The sequence below is a fragment of the Trachemys scripta genome, chromosome 18 (assembly GCF_013100865.1).
Source record: "Trachemys scripta elegans isolate TJP31775 chromosome 18, CAS_Tse_1.0, whole genome shotgun sequence".
NCBI classification, from domain to species: Eukaryota; Metazoa; Chordata; order Testudines; family Emydidae; genus Trachemys; species Trachemys scripta.
The window spans coordinates 2,035,810-2,060,331 of NC_048315.1; the positions used below are offsets into that span (position 1 = coordinate 2,035,810).

At 42.2% G+C, this 24,522-nt stretch overlaps 1 protein-coding gene across 1 annotated transcript in view; it reads right to left on the reverse strand.

Moving 5' to 3' along the window:
* The window catches only part of NUFIP2 (nuclear FMR1 interacting protein 2), a 29,049-nt gene continuing 4,527 nt past the window's right edge, over nt 1-24,522 (reverse strand). Inside the window, exons 2-4 of the mRNA XM_034752274.1 lie at nt 19,741-21,456; nt 10,300-10,332; nt 1-9,541 (exon numbers count right to left, since the gene is read on the reverse strand). Of these exons, the coding sequence (XP_034608165.1) occupies nt 9,489-9,541; nt 10,300-10,332; nt 19,741-21,456 (1,802 nt within the window). The 3' untranslated portion in view covers nt 1-9,488. The remainder of the gene's footprint in view (nt 9,542-10,299; nt 10,333-19,740; nt 21,457-24,522) is intronic.

Genomic DNA, 24,522 nt, shown 5'->3' on the forward strand with positions numbered 1-24,522 from the left:
TAAATTTTAAATTTTTTATTCAACAATTTACATCATCACTTATTGTCTGTCAATGTATTTGAGCTACACAATTTTCTGTTTTCTTCCTGATAAAGTAGTGAATTTGGGTAACCTTTGAAGACCAGTTGGTGCAATATAGAATAAATGAAATTAAGGTAACTTTTTAAACATTTAAAGTGTGAAGTACGACATCTTCAGTAAAGATCTATTCTGCCATTACAGCTCATGGATAGTCTCTACCCTTACGTTCCGTGACATCACTCTAACATACGAGGCTGCAACTGCCTGCACTAGATACAGCTATAGCAGGTATTTACGTATTACACTAAATGCTCTAGCCCACCCCTCCCACAACCTGGAAAATGTCTGTTTGTAACTGGGTACACAATATTTTTGCCTATTTCAAATTATTGGGAAGGGGACAAGAAAACAACTACCTTTAACATTGTGTGTGGTAGTACATAGCTACCCCACCGGTAACAGAGAGGGGCTATCCCTCTTAGACATGAAGAGGTAATTCAGCTCCTGAACTGGTAAGACAGGATCTGCTGTGATTTTAAAATACATACCAGTAACCTGAAAAGAAATGAGAACTATTGGCAGATATACGAGCACAGGCTGTTATCCATGCAAGACACTGCCTGCTGTGCTCCTGCAGTTCCTGCCATGAGAGACCACACGTATGAGCCCAACTTTCTGGGTCTGTAGTATGCAGTTCAGTTTCAAAGTGCCATTAACACTGAAATAGTCAGGAGGGACTGTGGTTTTATTTTCCCCTAAGTAAACATGTTGAGAGCCTCCAAGCCACTTGGTGCCTGAGCCACTGAAGGAAGGAAGTCCATGTGTGACAGATAGAAAAGCAGCCCTGTTCTGTACAGAAAAAGCTCCTGTAACATGAGTACAAATTTCAGCCACAACTAAGGGAGCACACGGAAGAAAGCTGTTTGGGATACAGTCTCTAACATGAAATCCAGCCACTCCTACACACCAAGGGCCTGGGCTAGATCACAGAAGAGTTTTCAAGGATGGTTCAATCAAACCAATGTAGCACAGCCACACATCTGCATAAACAACAGTAAAGACACAGGGCAAAAATCTTGGCTTCCTGGAGATCAAAGGGATTTTTGCCATCAGCTTCAATGTGGCCAATGTGTCACCCATTTACTGCACGCATACTGCAGCAATTAATACAGCGGAGCCTGTCTCTTGCCTTGCACTATGGGCAAAGACTAAATGGTTTTTTTTAAAATTGTTTTCCCTCTACACAGTCCACCCCACACTCCTCTGAGCAAATGGGTTAAACTAGTTTCAAATTAACATCCCATAATCAGGGCTGTCCTCTCAAATGGGATTGAAAAGCAGCAAGTGTAAACTGATCAGTCTTCCCCCACACTGCAGCTTCTCAGCTAGTCTGAAGGCAACACCTCCTCATGTCCTTAACAGAAAGGACACAGTCACTCAAGGATATCAAGGGATATATCCAGCAAACTGACACACCACACCCTTCTCCCTCCAACTTAAATCTCTAAATTAGGCTTTTAAACTAATCAAAACCAAAACCAAACCCTCGGGCTACTAAAAGAAGCACCAGTTTTCTGCTAGTGGACTGACAGCACAGAACTGCCATCTTATGTCACACCCTCAGAGAGATGGTAAAGCTAACATATGCAATGATAGCACAGGAATGCAAACAAGAACAGGTAAGTCACTTCTGGTAATGAGACACAAATTAAACTTTCAAAACATGTGCATAGCTTTATTCATCTGCTTAGGACTAACCTTTTCACGGAGCTTCAGCGAAACCCGAGTGTGCAAAATGCATTTCTAAAAAGTAATGCAAGCAAGCTTTCACATTTACAGTGGCAGAAATACAGAGGCTTAAAACAGAAAAAAATCACTTTGGGGAGACTGAATTTAGAGAGATGCAGAAATGGAGAAAACAAGAATTGCACAGTTTAATATAGTCAATGGTTGCAAACAAGCATTTCTTTTTATTTTAAGCAAGGTGCATTTTCTTTTTTCCTTTACAAAACTTAAGGGGGGTTGGGGGGAGAGAAGAACAGGAGGAAAATCCAGCCCAGTAAATGGAATTTTCAACCTCTGCAGAAAACCTGAATTCCAGAGTGTAGTTGATTCCAGACCTTCCACAGTTCTGCAGACAAAGCATTACAACACCTTATTTTGTGAATAGGGGAAGAACAGTGAGCCAGATTCCTTTAAACACACACAAATATGGGTCACGTTCAGATAGGAAAGGTGCCATATCATAGGATTGGAATTCCCCCCCCCAAGCCTGTAAAACAGCCACTATTCAGAGTCAATTTAAGATTATGCCCTCGTTTGACAGCTGATCCAGCTGGTTACTGAGAACTATAGCCAATCCCAGATTGCAGAAGGGGGAATTCATTATGCCATACAAGGGGGTGAGAAGTCCAGAATTACCAATGCAAAGCTCCACAACGAATCACTGGTGAGTTTGACAATTTGAAATATATATATATTTTTTTTAATTAAACAGGCATGCAAGGCACGTTATATTAAAAAGCAAACACCGGTCAACAAAAAATAGAGTGCTGACAAGCTAATGAAGGCAGAAGACTCTGCTCTATATTTACCTACCATATTGCAGTTTGACTTATGTTTCAGAAGCATGATCACATGCAATTTCAGACCCCTCAATTCTTCCCTCACCCTACAAAAATTTCTACCCACTTTAAAAAAAAAGTTTTCTACAACAGAAAGATCAAGTAAATTCCCTTTTGTTCCTCCAGCAATCTCTCACTTAACGGCACGCAGGCTCTCCTGTGGAACAGGAGTGCATGGCTTGTGAGTGATCTGGCTGAGAACTACAAAGGTGAATAGCTCTGGTGCTTCTACGTCAAATGAGCCAGTGCCATGATACCAGAGACACTCCCCTTCTCACTAACCCGTATGCCTTCATTTATTTGTAATCATTCACATTTTTGTTCTGTAGCTAAACAAAGCAGAGAGACCAACCTCAAGGTCTCTCTGCACTAGTGGAACATGGGAAAAGACAGCGAACCTCAGATGCCAGCTGGGCTCCCCCATCAGCCTGAGAGCAGCCGGAGAAGACACCAGGCAAAAACAACGAGAGTGTTTCACAACTTTGGAAAAGCCGAGCTACAATTGGCTGATTTTTAATACTGCTGGTTAATCCTCACCATAAATTTCACATTGAGATTAAGCATTAAAAAGATGATTTTGCAGCGATCAGCATTTTCCTTCCGAAGATCTACATGGCTAAAAACCAGAATATGCTTCAACTACATTTCTTTGACCTAAGGTTACTCTTAGCTGTATTCCCTGTTCCAGCCAAAAGGAAGAGAAAGGGACATCTCAGGCATCTGCCCCACCTTTCCAATAGCAGTCTGAGGGAGAGAGGATACACAGTGTTCCTTTGCTTGCATTGCATAGTAATTCTCATAGATGGTTCAGCACCAAAGTTTCTAGGTTAGCCTCAGAATTCGTGGCTGTGTTACAGGAGGGGTCAAACCGTCCTTAGAAGAACTATATGGTCATGTAAAAAGTGCATCACATTCTTGATTTTCAGAGTTACTGATAGCAGCAGTAGCATTAATCCAAGACGTGAACAATTGTAGATTCATTCTTAAACGCAACACTTAATGAAATGTCTTCAAGGTCACAAGAAAGTCCTTCTCGAAAGGATAAATGAGACTAACATAGGCCCAAAAAGGATAAAACCAAACTAAAGAAGCATATTCTTATTTACATATTAAAACAAAAACATTCTTGTTAAAATACTGAATCTTTATAACACCTAAGCAAAAAAAAAATATGTATTTTAGGAATAAAGCAGAAACTCCTAAAGCAGTATCCGTTTTTTTGGAACCCTTATTTAGCACCTGAGGAAAGACTGTATGGAAAGCAGACAGTTTTTAAGAAAAAACTGCAAGTTTGACATTTGCTGAACGTTCATATGTTCGCAGTATACAATGTTCATACCACAGAAAGAAAAATGGTTTTGTTTTTTTGTTTTTGTTTTGTTTTGTTTTTTAAAGAAGCTACTAAACTCAATAAGGCTGTAGAAAAGGGATACTGCTATGTTACAAAATGGCTTTAGAACTCTGGACACAAGTGAAGTTTTCTGATTAACAGTCTACGATAAATACAACTCAGTATCCCCCAGTGAAAGCGAAGCTATGACTTCTGTTCCTTTAATGAGATTTCCATTTCACAACAGCAACCCAACATTCCTAGCAGCGTATCACTGAGGAATTATTACACTCTGAACACAAGGTCACACAATACAACACTCCTGCGCTGCCTCAGACATCCACTACTCTAGTGTCATGGTGCTAAGTTATACAACTTTGAGGACTTTAGACGGGATATAAGGAAGCCAGCTTTACCCTGTGATGTAATACAAATTGGGTACATTTTTGAAGCTCTGTAATGCAGTGTGTCTGTAGAGGAGCCGGAGATCTTCCAATCCTTTGCATCAGTTCAGATTCATGGTTCTCAACTGGTTTCACTTTTTCACATGGGTAGGCACAATTCCATTACCCCTACTGTGCCAAAAGCCAGGACTTCTATCCCCTCCTCCACCATTCCCTGCTTCAGCCACACCACACTTGGCTAGCAAAGATCTTGCAACCACCAAGTGAATCTTGCCTTGTGCACCTGCAAAAAACTCTTGTAGCAGCTTGAATATTTAGCCTTGCTCTCTCCTCTCCTAACCCCGCTCACCTCCTCCCTTGCAAACAGCCTCGATAATGAAAACGAACACTAAACATGTACAAAAACATCCGAGTGATAGGATTACTGAAAGCACCAGACACTGGAGCAAGTTATTGAAAATGCTATTACCAGAAAGAGCAAGACCTTAACACACAGACACTATTAGCCACGTACAAGTTGTCCTGCAATAATTATGCATGTAACAACTTTCTGCCATGCTACCATCAAGAAATGTTCCTACTACCACCACCACCTTTTAGCAGCTGTTTATGAAGAAGGTGCATTTGCATCAAAATCCTGGTCTTTGAAAGGAGTGGTAGAAAAACACTAATTGCCTACGAAAGTTAGAGAGGACAATTTCCATCTCTCTGAGGTTATTTTATCAAAGCAGAAAGTGATTTTCATTTTGATTGAAATAGCCTGCTCTCTCTAGTCCCCTCCCCCAGCCATTGAATACATGACATAGTTACCAATTTAACCGCAAAATGGCTTTTCCATATTGAAAAGAAGTTTGCAGCAATCAAAGAAGGCAAACAGTCAGATTTATGGTTCAAAATGGGTTAGTGACAAGAACTCGGCCTGGCCTTGCCAAACCAGAAGCCATCTACACTACATAGGTAGCTCTCAAAGGTGCACACCAGATCTGCTAGGCAACTGGCCTCTGCAGCTGTAATCAGGGTACCCAAATAACTGAGCTGGGATTTTTTTTTTTTTAAATCAAATACTTGAAAGTAACCGCAGCCCTGTCAGTCTGATGGGATACCAAATGAGGAGAGCAGAGGCCAATGCTGTCTGAATGCAAGGACAGACATCTCCATCATAGGAGGGAAGGGGGAAAACACAGGGCAACTGTTAAGCCATTCCTTGGAGTGGACAAAAACACACCTCAGTCCACCAAAGAGAAATAGCCACGTGTTTATTTTGGTACACATTCAGGTTTCATTTGTGCAAGACACATTACAGCTAATACCCCAATGAAACCTGCCACTAGAGGGATGAGGAAAGGAGAGAGGTGGGGGGGTTCAGATTTTACTTAGGAGGAAGGAAGAGGACACGTACACGCGTGTGCACACACACCCCCTCTTGTGCTGGAATAGTCAAATAAATATAAAACTTCACTTGGTAAGGGAAGGGGGAGGGGTAAGGAGTAGGTTGACTCATAGGGCCTACAATCAAAAGAGAAAGTTAAAAGAAGCCTTTAACCTGAATTAGTATCTTCATAGCTATTAAAAAAATAGATCATGATTTCATTCTTAGTGCCACTTTCCAATACTACATGTACTTTAGGGTTTTGTTTTAAACGTATTTTACTCAGTATAATAAAAACAAATGGCACAAAATAAATACAAAGTTCGTTCTCCAAACAGGAATAAAACGCTTGCACACACATTCATTCAGTTCCTAGTCTTCACATCCCACCTCCCTTCATGCACCCTCACACCATGTTCAGTCCCCAGATGGGAGAAGGTGGCACCTTTTCTAGGCTGTATTTGGTTTATGCTACAGTACTAATACTCTGAGCCCAAGGACAATTCAGTAACACAATAGCATTGTTTAAATGGACTAAGTTAGTCACAGCTGAATTTGTTTTTATAAATTTACACAAAAATAATCAGAAAACAGATTAACTCTTAAGATTTTTTTAATAAGTGCTCAGTAAAGAATTGTGTGAGGACTTAAGGAGAAAGACTGCAGACACAGAGAGGGTTAAGTGTTACAAAACAGCACAAAGGAAGTTTATTCCATGGTCCTGCCTGTCCCTAGGCAATAAAGTTTATCCAAAGTTTCTGTTGCCCAGAAATACTGCCTTTGTTAGCAAGCTGGAACTACAGGGCTCCCAGAAAGAGAATTTCCTAACTGCTTTAAGCCAATGGTACAACCAATGGAGCTTTCGAGTGGAAGAGGCAGACGGTGAAATATTTTAAGAGATGAGATGCTCAAAAACACAATGGAGAGAACTGTAGAAGGTGTTTCTGCATCAAATACCAATGCGCCTAGGGAAGGGGCAAGGTGTGAGTAAAAGCAGGAGGAACAAACATTTAGAGATTATTTTATTCTGTTTCTTTTGAGAACTTATTTCGTTATTTGAAAGATGCACTGGATTGGCTAAGGTGAGTTTCCTCAATACTCAGCAAGACTAAGACACATTTCTAAACTCTAAGGGTCAGATTCCATTTAAAAGATATTGCTGTTCCGCTCCTGCATCACACCAGCCCCAAAAGCAGATGTTGTGGGGAGCACAGCTTTATACCCCACGCAAGCAAAACAGGGCTTTTTTATATGGAATCCAGCTCTTAAGGCGGCAAGTGATTACACAAGGCAAATAAATATACAGCGGAACTTTAAAGCCTGTAAAACAAACTAGAGACTTTGCTATTGACCTGAAAGATTAAAAAAAAAAAATAAAAAACCAAACATTTTTCGCCTCATTCTTTTAAGTCATATTTTCCAGTTTGTTCAATACTTTAAAGCTCAAGAACGCATCAGTTCTCTTTCACAGAGGAACCAACAGCGATTCCATCTTTTGGCAAGCAGTCAGGAGACTTAACAGAATTAAAAAATAGGAACGTGGGAGGACTAGATGCAGGGCACATCTGTAAACATATTGTACATTTGAAAGTTACAAACACCTGTAAAGGTGATACAGTTTATAGGTGAAATAGAACTATTCCGCAACTGGCCAACCACAAGTTTCTGAACCTGGACTGATACAGTAAGTTATTTATATATAACACTATATATATAAATATATATATATATATATATATATATATAGTGTTATAATACATAAAATGGAGTAGGCAATCCACAGTTATACTTTTAAAACTAAGCATGGCAGAAAGCGAACAATTTTAAAAAGGTAGAGGAAAAATTAAAGTTTCTTTGTCCCACTATGAACCTGAGAGTTTCATTCAGGAACAACCTCAATAAAAGCATGAAACAATTAAAACAAAAAACACGCATGCTACATACCTAATTATTTTCTTTTTAAAAAAGAGTAGATACATCTAAGCACAAAGAGTGGGCAAAAGTAATGGGGTTATTTCCGTCCCCTAATACCCCATGGGATCCAGTCTGATTTTACCAGATGCTAACTCCTGTCAATCTAAATGCCCAAATATTTTAGCCAGCACTCAGCTGTGAACACACAAGAATATTTAAGAGTTGTGTCTGTATGGAATTTGGACAGGGCAGAAAACTTGTTTTGTTTCACTAATGATTAACTGATCAGTCTTACATTGGACCCCAGGAATTTTGCACCTTAAAAAAAAACAAAAATACCAAAAACAAACTAAAAAAAAAACAAAACAAAACAAAACAAAAACCCAACACATTTTTAACATGCTACACACAAGCTGCAGCGCAACAGTATGGATTACACAATTGGAGCCTGCACTCTTCCGCCTTCTTTGCTATTGCCAGAAAGCTTTCCTTTGTTTTGATTTTTTTTAACTTTTCATTCCTACCCCCCCCCATTTTGCTCTTGTAATAAAATATATTTTAATAGAGATATCATGAGAAGCAGCAAAAGAGCTCAGAAATACACAGACTGCATTAAAATATAAAAGAATATTTCCAATGGCCGGGACAGTATTCCCTCACCCATTGCTTTCAGGGACAAATGGGAAAGGGTTACGATTCCCATAGGTTTTTTCTCTTTTTTCCTTTTTCTTTTTTTTTTTTTTCCTTTTTTTTTTTTTTTCCTTCTTTTTTTAGAACTTATTTCTAAAGAGAAAAAATAATTGAAGAAGGATGAAAGTTAGCAGAACACAAACAACTTCTCTTCAGGTTTTCAGTGAAAACAGGAAAAAAGCACATTTAGTGTTAAGAGACAGACAGAGCAAATATGAAGCACCTACATTTGATAGCAGGAGATATATATATATATATATGCATATATATATTTTTTTTGCTCCCAGTGATACAATGGCATAAAAGTGTGGGAACAGGGTTTTTTCCATATTAAATGCCTAAACCAATTGCTTGTTTTGCATGTTGTCTTTTAAAATGACACTCATGAAAGAGCTCTTCAGTTGTAATAGTCCAAAATGTAACCGGAGTTTTGTCAACTCTGTAAAACCAATGTGTATCCCAGAACTGCAGAATTACAATCTTTCCCCCCAGAAGAATGATGCTTTAAGACAATTTTCTCAGCACCTGATGGGCTGTTTGACTCCTGGCAAGACATGCAGATTATATTCTCTGGAAAAAAGGAAACCCTGCAAACTTCAAGGCGTTTCTCCAGCATTCACACAGGGTTCAAAGTAAAACAAAAAGGAGGTGGAGGGGAAGGGGAGATGAAGGATGGTGAAACATCCCGATTTCCCTGTGATTAGTGTATCACTACAGTCACAGAACAAGAAACAGAAACCTTGTAAAGTGGAAATGCCTCTCCAACGGTCACTGTTGCCCATGTTGATGACAGCAGGAACTTTAGAACCAGGCTTGTGAATTGAGTCTGTATTCATTAATCATTTGCATTCGCTCTTTAAACAAAAACAAAACTAAAAAAACCTATTCAGTACCGGAGATTAAATAATCACGTGTGAAGTCTGTTGAAATAAATTTTCAGATTCCTTAAGAAGTCTAATTACTTTCAGTCGCCATTTTTTAAATAACTATATATAATTTGTATATATTATCCTGTGATTCTAGTTATGGTTCCTCTGCTGCACTGAAGATTTAGAAGGCGCATAAAAGCCTTTTGTCCCCTGTGAACAGCCTCACGCTGCAGAAAGGTTATAACAGGCAGTCTTGTCCTGCTACCTTCATTGATCTGGACATTCCATGGCTTCATCGTAAGTGATTATCCTTTTGGGATCTGAAAAGAAAAATTAAATTCAGCTTTAAACAAATTAAACAAACAGTGTTCAGGTTCTGAAGCAGAAAATATTCATGGGCCGGAGACCCACAAACCAGCAAAACACTTAACTAATTGTTAAAACCCTCCTTTTTCCCCTCACTGAACTGCCACAATTTAAAAGGCAGTTTCCTCTTTGCTGACAGGTCAGTGATCTACTTCCTCTATACAAAAGAGCTGTGCAGCGTTCCAGTGGACTCCCAGCAACAACACCTCCAGCCAATGTATTCAAGAGCCTAATTGACTCCACACAGATGAGTGCTCGCTCCCAACATTAGATCAGTGCAGTAATACAGCAAAAAGTACAAAGGTCTTCATTTAGCGTTCTTCCCACAAGTGAAAAGAAACTTCATTTTCACAGCTGAAATCTGGATACCCAGGAAAGTTCAAGGTTGATATTTGGGTGAAGTCTGACACCAGCAATTACAAAATTACAGGCGTAATCAGACCTAGCCTAATTTTTTTTTTTTTTTTTTTTTACATTTCACGATGGGGCTTGCAGTCCTGATGGTCACCACTTCTGAGCACCCACAGCTTCAGCTAGCATCACGGGGAGCGGACAGTGGTCAGCACCTTTAGAAGCCAAGCCCCAGACATCTCACCCACTGCCTGCTTTTGTTCAGGACACTGCTCCACCATGCTCAGCTCTTAAGCTGTCTTGGTTTAATGTAACATCTCATTGTTACTAGTGTCACCGTTTCATTTTTTAAAACTCTTACCTTGCTTTTGCAAATTCCAAATAGATTCCATTTCTGTGAAGGCAAAAGAGAGAGAGAGTTAGTGTTCTGCAGCACTACTGGACAGTCAGCGAAGCTTCAGGACAGGATCTCCTTTTCAGGCTTAGCACTCTACTAGAACTGCTGCACTGAATTTATCAGATAAAAGGCCAATTTCTGTCCGCAGTAACACTGAAGTGCACGAGGTTGCTCTGGTGCAGAGGGGAATCAGGCCTGAACGATGTGGTAATCAGAGGCCAATACAGCCTCAGAAGTTAGACAGCCAACTTCGTATCAGAAACGAGATGCGTCACTTGCCACTTTCCAGGTCTTACAAATCGCTACCCAGCTCACGATTTACTATCCTGACTGGAATACCCCTTAGAAGCAACTATTTCAACTTCTACAAGTAGCCTGAAGTGCTGATTTTTATGAGTAGACAGTTATAGCATGTGAAATTAAAACTGCCAGAAAAAGTAAGGCCTCCTGGCTCACAGCACAGACCTGCTGAAGCATGGCATACAGAATGGTATTTGACGAAGATCACCATGAAACCAGTAAGAAGCATTTCTGCCAACATATCAGAGGAACGAGGACATGTCTACACTTGAAAATGTTACAGCTGCACCATGTGGACACTATCTCCCGTCTACATAGGAAACCCACCTCCCTGAGAAGTGGTAGCTAGGTGGCTGGAAGAACTCTTCTGTTGACCTAGCACTGTCCACACTGGGGGCTAGGTTGGTTTAACTATGCTACTCAGTGGTGTGGCTTTTTCCACACCTCTAAACAATGTAGTTAAGATGCCTTCATTTTCTAGTGTAGACCAGGCCTGAGACACAAAAGTATGCACAGAAATATCAAGAGATTGCCAAGCTACTTGCTCAACATACAGCTTTCGTTATAAAAGCATCCTGGAGCCAATTTAAACAAATGCTCACTAACAGAACACACATTTTCTATTTACCTTACCCCAACAAAGACATACAGTGATGGCACTTTTAAATACGTCTACCCTACTCAAATTCACATGCAGGGTACCCACAGGAAGATACAACACAAAATGTGACTTCTCTAAGGAAGCCAAACTCTATTTCGTAACAGATCTTGAGTCCTCTTGAAAAGAAACAGGGTTATTCACGTAACAGGTCTTTACTGTATGGCTTATATTTGTGGGGAAGGAGCAGAAATGCTGCAAAAATGAATCAGCTTTAAGAATTCCTTTCTGAGAGCTTTCAGAGTACCAGCCGTGTTAGTCTGTATCCGCAAAAAGAACAGGAGTACTTGTGGCACCCGAGGGCAGGTCTACATTTACTTCCTGGTCCGGCTGTAAGCAATTGATCTTCTGGGATCGATTTATTGCGTCTTGTCTAGACACGATAAATCGATCCCGGAAGTGCTCGCCGTCGACACCGCTAATCCAGCTCGGCGAGAGGAGTACGCGGCATCAACGGGGGAGCCTGCCTGCCGCGTCTGGACCCGCGGTAAGTTCGGACTAAGGTACTTCGAATTCAGCTACGTTTCGTACCTTAGTTTGAAGTGGGGGGGTTAGTCTCTCAGTCCTGGTCCACACTAACAAATTTATTTGAGCATAAGCTTTCGTGGGCTACAGCATACATCTGATGAAGTGGGCTGTAGCTCATGAAAGCTTATGCTCAAATAAATTTGTTAGTCTAAAGGTGCCACAAGTACTCCTGTTCTTTCTGAGAGCAAAGCCAGTAACTGTGCTAAGCAGGATGTGGATGGGAAGAGGGCAGGAACAGAGAATAGCTGTGGGAGAACAGCAATACTATTACCAAGAATGGGAGTGGGGGCCTACAAACACTGGAACTAGGCAATAAGGAAGTTAGGCAGCATGGAAAGGGCAAGGGGCAAAAGGAAAATACCTACAAAATTAACAGATTTAACCTGGTACATGCCAAATGCCACCTCAACTGTTTGTACGGTGGTTTCCCCATCACCCACCTGTGTTTTGTTTGCTTATATGGCAAGCTCTGTGGGCAAGAAGTTGCATATTGATACATGCAGCGAGAACTCTGATAACATTTAGGCCTTTGTTACAAAGCCAGTCACAAAATTTTATTGGGCCTGTTATTTTCATGTCATGATAACAATAATACTCTGCGCTCATCAGATGACACAAAGTGCTTTACAAAACATTAACTAAGCCTCACAACAGCCTGAGAGAGGTCCGGGCCATAAGTGACCACTACTCATCAGTGCAATGCAGCCTTCTAGGAGGTGAAATGAAGCATTTATTGGAAGTGCAAAGCGGCATTACACTTGCCCATTCAAAATGACACAGTGCATGCACCATTTCCTAGCTGCTAAAGAAGATCACTGTTACGAACAGTCTTGTCCAACTGGGTGGGAAAGGAAAAAGGAAAAAAGACAACTGGAAACCATGAGCCCTCTTGCTAGCTACAGAACAATTAACAAGTTACTATCAAACACTGTAATGATTCAAATCAGTTATATTAGAATAAAGATGAGGAAGAGTTCAAACTCCTTCCACCCACCACCACTCATGGAAAAAAAACAGGAAAAGTTCTTGGCTTCTGTGCTTTCGTTTGGTCCTCACTGCATCAGATGCCACAAGTGTGAAAGCTGTATTACATCAGAGCATGTCCGACACCGAAAGACAAACTCATACAGCACTAAAATGAGAAAGGCAAAAAGTTGTCTGATGTTTGTAATCTAAGGCCTGGTCTATACTACAGGGTTTGGTCAATGCAAGGTAGCTTGTGTCAACCTAACTATGGAAGTGTCTACACCATAATTTTGCTCCTGTCAACGTAGCTACCGCGTGCCACTGACTTAACTCCCCCTCCACAAGCAGCAGAGTGTCAAGGTCAATGTAGTGTCAGTGCAAACATGGAGTTGCTTACATTGACTGTTATGGTCTTTAAGAAGCAATCCCACAATGTCTCACACTGACGGTACAATCAGTACAAGCACTCCTAATGAGGAGACACATCGCTGACACACGGAATAGAACTTAGGTTGATGTAATTCTGTGGTACAGACATGCCCGAAAAGGAAAAAACGTAAAAGGAACGCAGCTTCCTTAAGCTACGTCTCAAAATGCTGCAGCGCGTCAGTGTACACCCCTTCTATATTCAGGGGAGGGGTTCTCCTGTCACTGAGTAGTCCACCTTCCTGAGAGGTGAAGGTTAGGTTGACAGAAGAATTCTTCCATCAACCTAGCACTGCCAACACAAGGGGTTACATTGGCTTAACTTGGCCTCTCAAGGATGTGGATTTCACACCCAAGGGACAGAGCTGTTCCGATGTAACTTGGGGTAGACTAGCCTTTAGCCTCCAAATGTGATCTTCCTTTTTCTCCCAAGGAGGACAGGTAGAAGGGACGAGGGCGATTGGAGCAGGGTCCTGTAATTCCTGGCTATCTTGAAGTGATGGTTATCAAAGCGTACAGTCTGACAAATCCTGAAGAATTAACATAATTTATGAGCTCATCACATTAGTCTGAGACAGACTGCCATAAACCTTGAATTAACTATTCTAATAAGGAATGGGTTTAAATGCTAAATAAGAACAAATACATGTTCCTCCCTCTCCTCTGACTGACCTGTAACACTGAAATGCAGTCACCCCATACTATCTGAACATATTATTTACCTGCTGAAACTTTTTCATGAAGGAAAAATACTTCTCTCCCCATTGGCTCTCTCGAGCCAATTACAACAGAGAACTAATGAGCTTAATACTTCCATCAATCTTAATGTTGGATTCTTCGTTCAATACGCTTTTCCTAGAATTAATCTGAGTTTTCCCCGTAGTTCTGGATTATCTTGGTGCCTCACTCATTGGCCATTCATATCTGGCAGCTCAACAAATTGACCATGGCAGAAAACCCCTTTAAATTCATCAGGACAATGACCGGGGGTGAAGGACAGAGAAAAAGGAAAGTTGCGTAATTTGGAACGATTAGTAGAAGACTGTTTAGAATTGTAGGCTAAGTCCCTTCGATCTATGAGCAGATTTCCCAGCTTCCCATTCTCTGTTTTGGGATTGGTTTTTACATACTGATGCTGGTGAAGTTTGACGCTCCTAGCCTCCCTCTTTTTTCAGGCACAATAATATGAGCTGCAACTTCTCCACGCTCCCCACAGGATTTACAGCAGTGAGACAGCACCAAGAAGATCCTTTTATTTCCACAATTGCCCTTCCCTAGAGGAGGCTTACATAACCCCCAGAAATACAAAGGAGAACTTAACCAGGAATCGAATAACCCATTCCTTAAAAAGCAAGAGCAGCGCTGCCACCCCTCCCCCCCCAAAAAAAAAAAAAAAAAAAAAAAAAAAAAGATACACAGTATGTTCCTGCTCCAGGACCTCAGCTCAGACTGCAAAGCCTCAAGCATCAGTGAAATGTGCAGGGGTGGGGGGGGTGGGAGAAGAAGATGCGCTAGATTTTCAGGAGCAATGACAAGTTAAACAGTGCATCTTCGCTCCAGAGACCTGCAAACCCTGAAAGATTTTACTAGCAAACCCTTCCAAGAGAATAGGGATGAGATTCAATGGGTCTGGTACCCTTCCCGTGAGGTATCCCAAACCCTGGGCTCTCCAGGTCCATGCTCTATGAAGCTCTTAAATTCCACTGGACCAGGGCTCAGCTCTGGCAGGCAGGAGCTCCATCTTCCTGGTGATCTCAGGAGATGTCTGGGACAGGGCGTTCCAGCAGTGTCCAGTCATACGGCTTGAGATTATGGAATTACTACTTATCTAGGAAATCAAGAATCCTGTTATCCAAGGCCTCAATCCTACAATGGGACCTGTGTGGAGACAGCTGCACGGAGCCCTATGGATTCAATGGGGTTTCCCAGTCCCACACATATGGCTCTGACAATACAAGAGGGGCCTAACCTAATGGGAAACAGAAGCCTGGCTATGATTCTATATAAAGATGGATACTTAACTTCCGTAAAATCTCTCCCTCCAGGGAGCCTGCTAGTGGCCAACAGGTTACATATTTCAGTAGTGCCGTGGACTAGATGTTTGATGATTTCAATTTACTATGTCAACTGTAAATATCCTGCTCAAAACAGAAAACTAGAAAGGAAGCTAGAGAGAGGGAGGCTTTTTAATATCAGCTTCCCCATGGTTTGATTTGTGTCCCTACTTGCTGGTCGGAGGGATTTATATTCTGTTCTGGTTTGGTATAGGAAACAATGCACAAGGCTAAAACATTCTTCCGCTCTACTCTGCTCTGGTTAGGCCTTGGCTGGAGTATTGTGTCCAGTTCTGGGCACTGCATTTCCAGAAAGATGTGGAGAAATTGGAAAGGGTCCAGAGAAGAGCAACAAGAATGATTAAAGGTCTAGAGAACATGACCTATGAAGGAAGGCTGAAAGAATTGGGTTTGTTTAGTTTGGAAAAGAGACGCCCGAGAGAGCAGTTTTCAGGTATCTAAAAGGGTGTCATAAGGAGGAGGGAGAAAATTTGTTCACCTTAGCCTCTAAGGATAGAACGAGAAGCAATGTTTAGCTCACCCAGAAGTTATGGGTTTGTTACAGAAATTACTAGTTGAAATGGACCAGTGTTATGCAGGAGGTCAGACTAGATGACCATAATAGTCCCTTTTCAATGGAACCCTGGAGGCAAAGCAGGGAGAAAGACTGATGTGAAACTAACTTTCAGAGCATCCAAAAAATAAAAAGGTGCACAAGCAAGCACTGCCAGACCTTCAGCATAATTCCAGTGCCTGACAACCATGTGCCCAGCAAACTGATGAGGGCAAAAGCACACTGGGTACACGTCTTCACATGTACAAACATTCCACTCCAAGAATTCCCATATCCAGCAATAGACCTTATAGCAAATCGTACCCTGTCTGAAAAGACAACGCTGTCCAATGCCTAAAGCACAGGACTAGGACTCAAATGCTATTCCCAGCTGCCTCTGTGATTGTACTGCCGGGTGCCTCAGTTTCCCCCTCCCCATCAGTAAAAGGGCAGCAACACCTTTCAATGGGAAGCTGAGACTGTTACTCACATTGTATAAAGCACTTTCAACTCGTGGATGGAAAATACATGTACAGAAATTATCAACAGAACCATCCTGTGTTTTAGTTTGCGAGGACTCAACTATGAGCGTTACCAGATTAATATGGAAGACAGATCTGAGAAGCGAGCCATCAACACCTCTCTTTCCAGGTTTATTATTTGCTTTAGAGGAGCTATTCCCCAATGAAATCCAAACACACTAACTGTTCAGTCTGCACAAATCTCCCCCAAACTACAACAGCTAAAACACAAGTCAGGCTTTCAGCTTCTCACCATTGCAGATAGCACAGAACGATTTAGCAGACTTACTTCAAAGGAACATGGCAGTTATTTATCAGGGACACTGGGAAACTGCACAAGACAAGCAGTGGCAGAACCGTGGAGAACTTACCATTATTTTGCTGTTCTACATATTCTGAAGCTTTGTTAGACATTTTATTAGAGCTTGTTCATGATGTAGAATCATAGAATATCAGTTGGAAGGGACCTCAGGAGGTCATCTAGTCCAACCCCCTGCTCTGTGCTGTGGTCTGACTGTAGGCCAACAGAACATAAGCAGAAAATGGTGCTGGTATTTTCACCCACACATACAGATCACGGACAACGGCCCATATCCTGTAACTGGATGTGGGCAGACAGACCCTTGCACCAGCGTGGAGCTCACCAATTTCAATTGGGCTCTGCCTGGTCACCCACCAGGATTTGATTGCAGGATCATGGCCTTAACGAGTAATTACTTTTTGTAGCTGTCTGTGAGGAAGAGCAGTAGGTCTCACACCACAGATCCAAAAAAGTGGTACTTCAGAAAATATGCTCCAAATCATGCTGGAATCCTTTCAGAACAAATGCAAACATACAGATGAACCAGAAAGCAGAAAAATGGGAAGACACTCAAATTTGGACTTTGGTTTCCACTCCCCAAACCAGGAGAGGCATCTAATGAGCACTGACTCGTATGATGCATGCTCAGGTTCTTCCCAGCAACCCATGTCACATGATTTGTATGGCATTGATTACAAGAGACATCCACCCAATATCGATATCTTAGCTTCAGCCTAGAAATCATCTGGAAATTGGTATAGGAGAAGGCAAGTTGAGAAATAAAGAAGGCACCTGAGAAGGATGTTGGGGCAAAGAACTCCAGCTCACCCCAAACATATCCCAGAATCATAGTATGACTGGAGTTACTGCTCTGGATGGGCCAAAATAAAAAAAGTGTGTACAGGTGTGGGCAGAGGGGGCTGCTGGCAAAGGAAAGGGAAGAGCTGCACAATTAGTTTAGAAGTGCTTTCATTCCCATTAAGTGTATATTTCTGCCATTGACAATGATTAGCTCCTTCATAGAGCATGGGAGGGGGGTTGTTAATCACCTCCAATGTAGCTACTACTATTTAGGTGGAGACAGTCTTGCCCAGCTGACCGAAGAAGGGAAGAAATCTAAAGAACAGGGGTAACAGAATGGCTACTGAGTTTCTTTAAAAAATAAATTTACGCTGAGCAAAACCAAAATAAAAATCCAAATTTGCAACTGTTGCATTAGTCTCCAGACATGGAAGGATGAGGCTTGTCTGGAACTTTATTTCCCAGTGTCCCTGGTTTTCTCTGAAAGGCTGGCTGAGATTCAAGACTCAACAGGTGCAAGGAACACAAAATTCTAAAGCTCTGCTTCGTGACTAAAAGAAACGAAAAGAAATCCTGAAGTGTAGATAAAAATAAATTGATGAACACTAGGTTGTTATTCCCAATGAGAATACTAGTGCATAAAGGGTTACGAAGTTACAGTGTGATGACCTGGAATAATTTTTGAGTTGCTTAATAGCAAACAAAGCCACCAAGATTTCTATGCTTTACCTGAATGAACTATGAAGGCCTTGGAGAGGTAATTTTGCACTCTCTCTCGGCAATGGGTCATAATGCATTAAATTTCCACTTAGGTCATTAAAGAAATCTTGTCCCCCACTTCTGAGCAGCTATCATTCAGCTCTCCCCTGAAAGGAATACTTCATGTAAGACTGCCTGGAGCATCTTCCCCCCCTTTCTTTTTGGTGGGGGTGGGGGGAAGGAGGAGGGGAGAAGAGATAGCAAAAAATAAAATAAAAGGGAACTGCCCAAAAGGTAGATAAGCAACAGCAAGTCAAAGGAGCACCTAGCTCAGAGGTGGGCAAACTATGGCCCGCTCCTGCCCAGCCCCTGACTCGTGAGGCTAGCCCCCAGCCCCCCCCCTGCTGTTCCCCCTCCCCCTCCCCCGCAGCCTCAGCTCTCTGCGCTGCTGGCACAATGCTCTGGGCGGCGAGCTCCTGGGGCAGCGCAGCTGCAGAGCCCGGCCTGACCCAGCGCTCTGTGCGGCACGGTGGCGCGGCTGTCTCCAGCCAGGTGGCGCAGTTGTAGCACCGATGGAGTGGTAAGGGGGCAGGGAGCGGGGGTTGGATAGAGGGCAGGGGAGTTCAGGGTGGTGGTTGGGGGGAGGGGGGCAGAGGTCCCAGGGGAAGTCAGGGGACATGGAGAAGGGGTGGTTGGATGGGGCAGTGGTCCCCGGGGGGTGGGGGAAATCAGGAATGAGGGAGGGGTTGGATGGGTCAGCAGGGGGCAGTCAGGGACAGGGAGAAGGGGTGGTTGGATGGGCGGGGGGGGGGGGAAACACGGGATGACAGTCAGGAATGAGAGGAGGGGTTGGATGGGGCAGCAGGGGGCAATCAGGGGACAGGGAGTAGTCGGATAGGGGTCAGGCCACGCCTGGCTGTTTGCGGAAGCACAGCCTCTCCAACCAGCCCTCCACACAATTTTGGAAACCCGATGTGGCCCTCAGGCCAAAAAATTTGCCCACCCCGACCTAGCTAACTGAACTGCAGAGCTGGCAAGAAGAGGCAGAGAGCTTGTGAACATTCAAAAGCTTCTGAGCCAAACAAGAACCAGGGGTAATTTGAGTTATTTTATTCTATTGGCTCCTAGCTGGAAATATCCACGTCACATCTTGAACACCCAGCTCTTAAAAAACACCCCACACCCTGAAGCCTTGTCTGTGACAGACAGCCTTAAAACAAGAGGAACAGACCAGGTGAACCAGTGCTGAGTTTTCACCCTCTTCAACGTCAGGAAGTTTTGGAAGATCTACTCACCATACATGAATTTAAAACAGACAAACAGGCACCAAAGGTAAAACAGCTGCTAACTAACTATTACCTCTACCAAATCTTTCTCACTTACCCACATGAATAGAGACGTGAGCACCTTTAACATAGCTTGAATGATATCAAGTGACTGCTAGAGCATTTTAAAAACAAAAATTCTTATACTGCTGGCCATCAGAGACTGGGAGCACCAGGGCCGTTCTTAAGATCAAGGCATGCAAACTTTACCGGATTGGATTTTCCCAAACCAATTAAGAGAGAGCTCCATTAGGAAACAAATTGAACCATTACCTTTAGTGTGATATACAATAGCAGCCCTCAGGTCAAAAGAACCCCAGCTATCTTTCCTTTCTAGGCCTCTCTGGTACCTCTGATCTTTGGCGGAGGCTAACAAATTGTTCGTAGGAGAGGCCAAGGGATTCTCTAGTTCATAGTCCTTTGAGAGGAATATTAAAGCACCTTGGCTACTGGTGTCTGCCATTTGCAGGTCACCTATGTGATGTGGCTCCAAAGACAAGACTCCAATCTCACTAGCAGTCCCAGGCTTTATAATAGCACTAAGTATTTGAGGGCTAGTCCGTTTTTCCAGCTCATAAGCCTTAGGAAACACAGGTTGTTCAGTTCCTGAGGGAATGATTTCAGCACCCTGTGAAACCAAAGTGGCAGGATATTCCCCTTGAAATGTCACTTCCATTATTTTATTATCCACTGATTTCCCCAGAACAGTCTCAGGCCCAGCACTGGGCTCGTTTATAAATGATAAACCCCACTGGTTCTGGAAGATATCCCCCAGGTTCTGCTGATTTGTCTGAGACGGCAGATCTACCTGTGCTGTGCCCAAAAGCACAGATTGCATATTTGAAGGGTAGATAAAAAGGCTAGACTTCTTTTGTTCAACGGCTGTTGAAGTTGTACTTATGTCCTGGTGTACGGACTCAGACGAGGTTGATGTTAAAGTACTAGCAGCAGTTGTGAGCAGTGGCTGGGTCCCTGGAGAATATACATTTCCATCAGACCCTGCTAAAATGGGCCCATTCGAAAAGCTAGCAGAAGTAACAGACTTCATAGCAGACATGGGGACTTGGGAGAGTCGACTCGGCATCTGGACCTGCGTTTCTCCAGTAGATGAAGATGACGATGAAGAAGACAGAGACGAAGATGGGTTTTGAGCTGCTTTGTTGAGGTTTTCTTTAACTTTGCTTGCATAACTTATTTTAGGAACTATTTTAGCACTGCTGTTGTCCACTGGAAAAACTGGGGGTGGTTTAAACAGGGTCCACGAGTCCTCTTTTGATGCAGCTGCTGATGCATGCTTCCCCTTGGGCCGGTCATCAAACTTTTTGCTGCTAATCCCAGGTTTGGCATCAGAGTTTTTTCGTTGTACCTCCCCAACCCCAGTTTTCCCACGGCCTGCTCCTCCAGGCCCAGTTTCATACTTCCAAACAGGCTTAGTATTGTCAACTCGGTTTCCCTTTTGTTCACTATAATCAGTCTTGAAACTCTCAAGTTCCTGTTTTAAGGATGGGGCATTGACCTCCTGTTGCATTATTTTGTCCTGCACTAGATTCAAGTTCTCACAACCCTTGGCACTGTTACGCCTGCCTTTCCGTTTCTTAGGTGTGGTATAGCCACTCTCAGACCCACTACCATCATTATCTGCCCCTTTGCCTACATAGCCATTAGTGATATAAGCAGAACTATTTGTTACAACACCATTTGGAATAGATACTGCCTCTGGCTTGTCTGAGGATTGATTTTCTCTAAGTTTATTCTCATAAATTTTTTCATTCTTTTTGTCCATACTGTTTTTCTGAATGAAGTTCTTGGGTTTGATTCCAGCTTTCCCAAAGGTGCTGGCCTTAACAGTCTGCTTTGGGTTTACATTAGTGTCTACAAGTTGCTGGCTGCCATTCGGTACCCTGGAAGATGGGTTGGTTGTTTCATCAGCACACAGGCCCTTTAATGATACTTCTCTTTCTCCTGCGTTACCATTTAGCTCTCCATAACCTACAAACAGGCAAAAAACAACAAAAAGGCAAGAATTAAAATGTGAAATGTTAAACTTCTGATTGAAAAAAAGCTATAATTAAACCTCTAAGCATAACCAGCTTCTTCAAAGAGGCTTTTTAAAAGAGTAAAAAGTGTCCACCCTTTGATATGTGAAAGCAGGTCCTTACCACTTAACGTCAAAGTAAAGGGTATGGTCTCACCTCAATGATGCGAGTTAAGCACATAAATCCACTAGAAGGAAACACTTCTCTATGGACTCTAACATGCAATAGAGCATTTGGCAGGCCTCTGGGCTCTTAATTTTTTAAAGAATATATCCCTTTGCATACAGAAAGCAATCAGGCTACTCTCAATGCTGAAGAGAACTGAAACGTTATTTTGGATTTTCAGATCAAGGAAGGGGAAAATTCACTCCCAAGAAGCTACAACTGGACAGCTGGATCTTCCACCTTTGCTAAGTCAATTTCTTAAAACACAGCAGATTATGAATAGAGGGCCAATTTTTATAAGCTCCTGCCATCTTTAAGGTCTGCAATATTATTTAGAACTGACTGCCATGCAAAGCTCAAGTGCACAAATGTCAGTGACAGTTAACCATGACCAAATTCCACCTCTTTGTTATGTGACTGTATTTTTGGTGTGAAGATGAAGAAATTATGCTATTTTCCTAGTAAAATTCTTATTCACTTAAAGATACATGATAATATGGAAAAAGAACAGGAGTACTTATGGCACCTTAGAGACTAACAAATTTATTAGAGCATAAGCTTTCGTGGACTGCAGCCCACTTCTTCGGATGCATATTATGCATATGATAATATGGTTTGATTCTGGTAAGTTTAAGAATGCTTAGGACATTGCTATACAAGCTACTTCAAAGTCCCTGTTGATCATCAGGACTTCATCCAATTCATACACTGATTACGTTTCCACCTTGTCATTGTTTCTCAAACACAGCTTTTTGCACCCAGGTCAGTGAGAGACAAATAGCCCCAACTCTCACTTCATCCTATCCCTAAGTACTATCTGTGAGCTACATTTTCCAGTGCTCATCAGCTTTGGAAATGCTTTTAGAAAATTTCCCATTGTAACATTCCCTCATGTCATTTGAAAATAGTGTTAAAAGTGATAGGAGGCCCACCACTTCCCTGCATGAGTTATTAGCTTTAAAAAGATAACAACTGTAAAGAAAAAATCTTCTATTCTTTAGGTGAACTTTTCCATCAGTGTGAGGCCAAGCCATTGAAAAACTACAGTATTACAAGGGCACCCTGGGGAAAATGGAAGTATTGGCAGATCTGGATTTAGGTACAGGAAACACAGGCCCTTACCTAGATCCCCACCTCATTGAATCATGCGATAACATCAGAATCTCAGCTTCCCTCAAAAGAAAAAGTAGGTTTCTAGCCCTCGTGGTTGCGAAGAGAAATTAAAAAATATGACCAGGTGTAACTGATGCATTGATGTCTGCAGAAAAGCATGAACTGTCCCATGCACATGAATGGCGCACAAGACCTACAGCTCTGGAGGGCCCCACCATCACTACATCAACAGGGAACTATATTTGTGACAGGGGAAGAATGCGGTGGGCTCAGTCCACCCACCATAAACAAGTAAATAATGGAGTTTCCTGCTGCTACCCCTTTGGAGGGGGAGGGCCCTGCTGGAGCTCTTGGGACAAGAAAGGAGATCCAGGGTGTTGCCCCTAACCTTTTTTATTTTTTGGGGGGGGGGGAAATGGGTTGAGGGGGGAGTGATCACTACTGCCACTTCAAGGGCAGGTGTCTGGCATCTCTGGGGCCTCAAAATTATCTTAATATGGCTTGACTGTGTCAAACTTTTCAGATGCAAGAAAACTCTCGTGTTCTCCGCAACAGAAAACATGTTGGGCCCGATTCATTACACTGTTGTAAAAATGGTGTAATGCAGGTGTCACCTGGTCTAGCAAGTTCAGAATGAATATTTACCAAGCAGAAATTTTCTTCTTCTTCAACTGCTATGCTAAAAACTGTCACTCTCAAAATTAAGGGATCTTGCATCCTAAACACTCCTGCCTAGTCTACAACTAAAACTAAGGTCAACTTAGCTACATTGCTCAGGGCTGTGAAAAAGTTCAGGCTCTGTACAACACAGATAGGTCAACTTAACCCACAATGCAGACACAGCTAGGTCAGTGGATTTACTACTGCTACAGAAAAACCCCTTTTATTGCTGTAGGGTCTACACTACAGCGGCGTAGCTGCAGCTGGGTTGCTGAAGTACTTATAGTGCAGACATTCAGCTGCCAGGCATCTGAGGGTAAGTGGTCATATCTTGTGGGACTCTGAACCAGGGAGATTCCTGCAAGAACCCTATTGCTCAGCTTGTAGAGGGAGGTTAAACAAGGTAAGACAGTGTGTAACTCTCAGCAACTGCTATAAGTTTTCCAATAATGTAATGGTGTTAATATTGTTGACCATAAATACTTCAACCCAACGAAGCACAGATTGATGGAATTCTAATGGATGAGCCAAGGATTGAAAATTAGTTTTGGATGACATGCAGAGAGCAAGTCTTCTCAAGGATAAGATACTGTATAAGGCCTTTTGTGAATCAGATTTCTGACATCACTATTTAATAAAACAAGATAAAGAGAATGATCATAAGACCACTATGCATCAGGAGTGAGAGAAATTAATGGATTTTGCTTTTGACTTCATTAAGAGTGTCAACAGTTTCAAGTTCCAGTCATTTACATGAACTGCGTAAATTTTCTCCAAGCTAATGCCTGGAATACAAGGTGTTGGCTTGACAGCTGTAAAAGTGCACTTCAAATAGAGAAGCTTATTCTGCCACTGTCAAGTTTTAGAAACACAGAAGTGTGTTTCCAGATGTTTTGTTTGGCCATGAGACCCCAAAAAAGACCTCAGAAGGACATTTTTAAACTGGAATTTGACAGGCATTAGTCGAAAGGCACACAACTTCCCAATATATCCAAAGGCGGTAAACTTGGATATTATTTTTATTCAGTTATTTTGCTTAATAACTTGTTTCAGCATATACTTAGTCAGTCCCCTATTACAC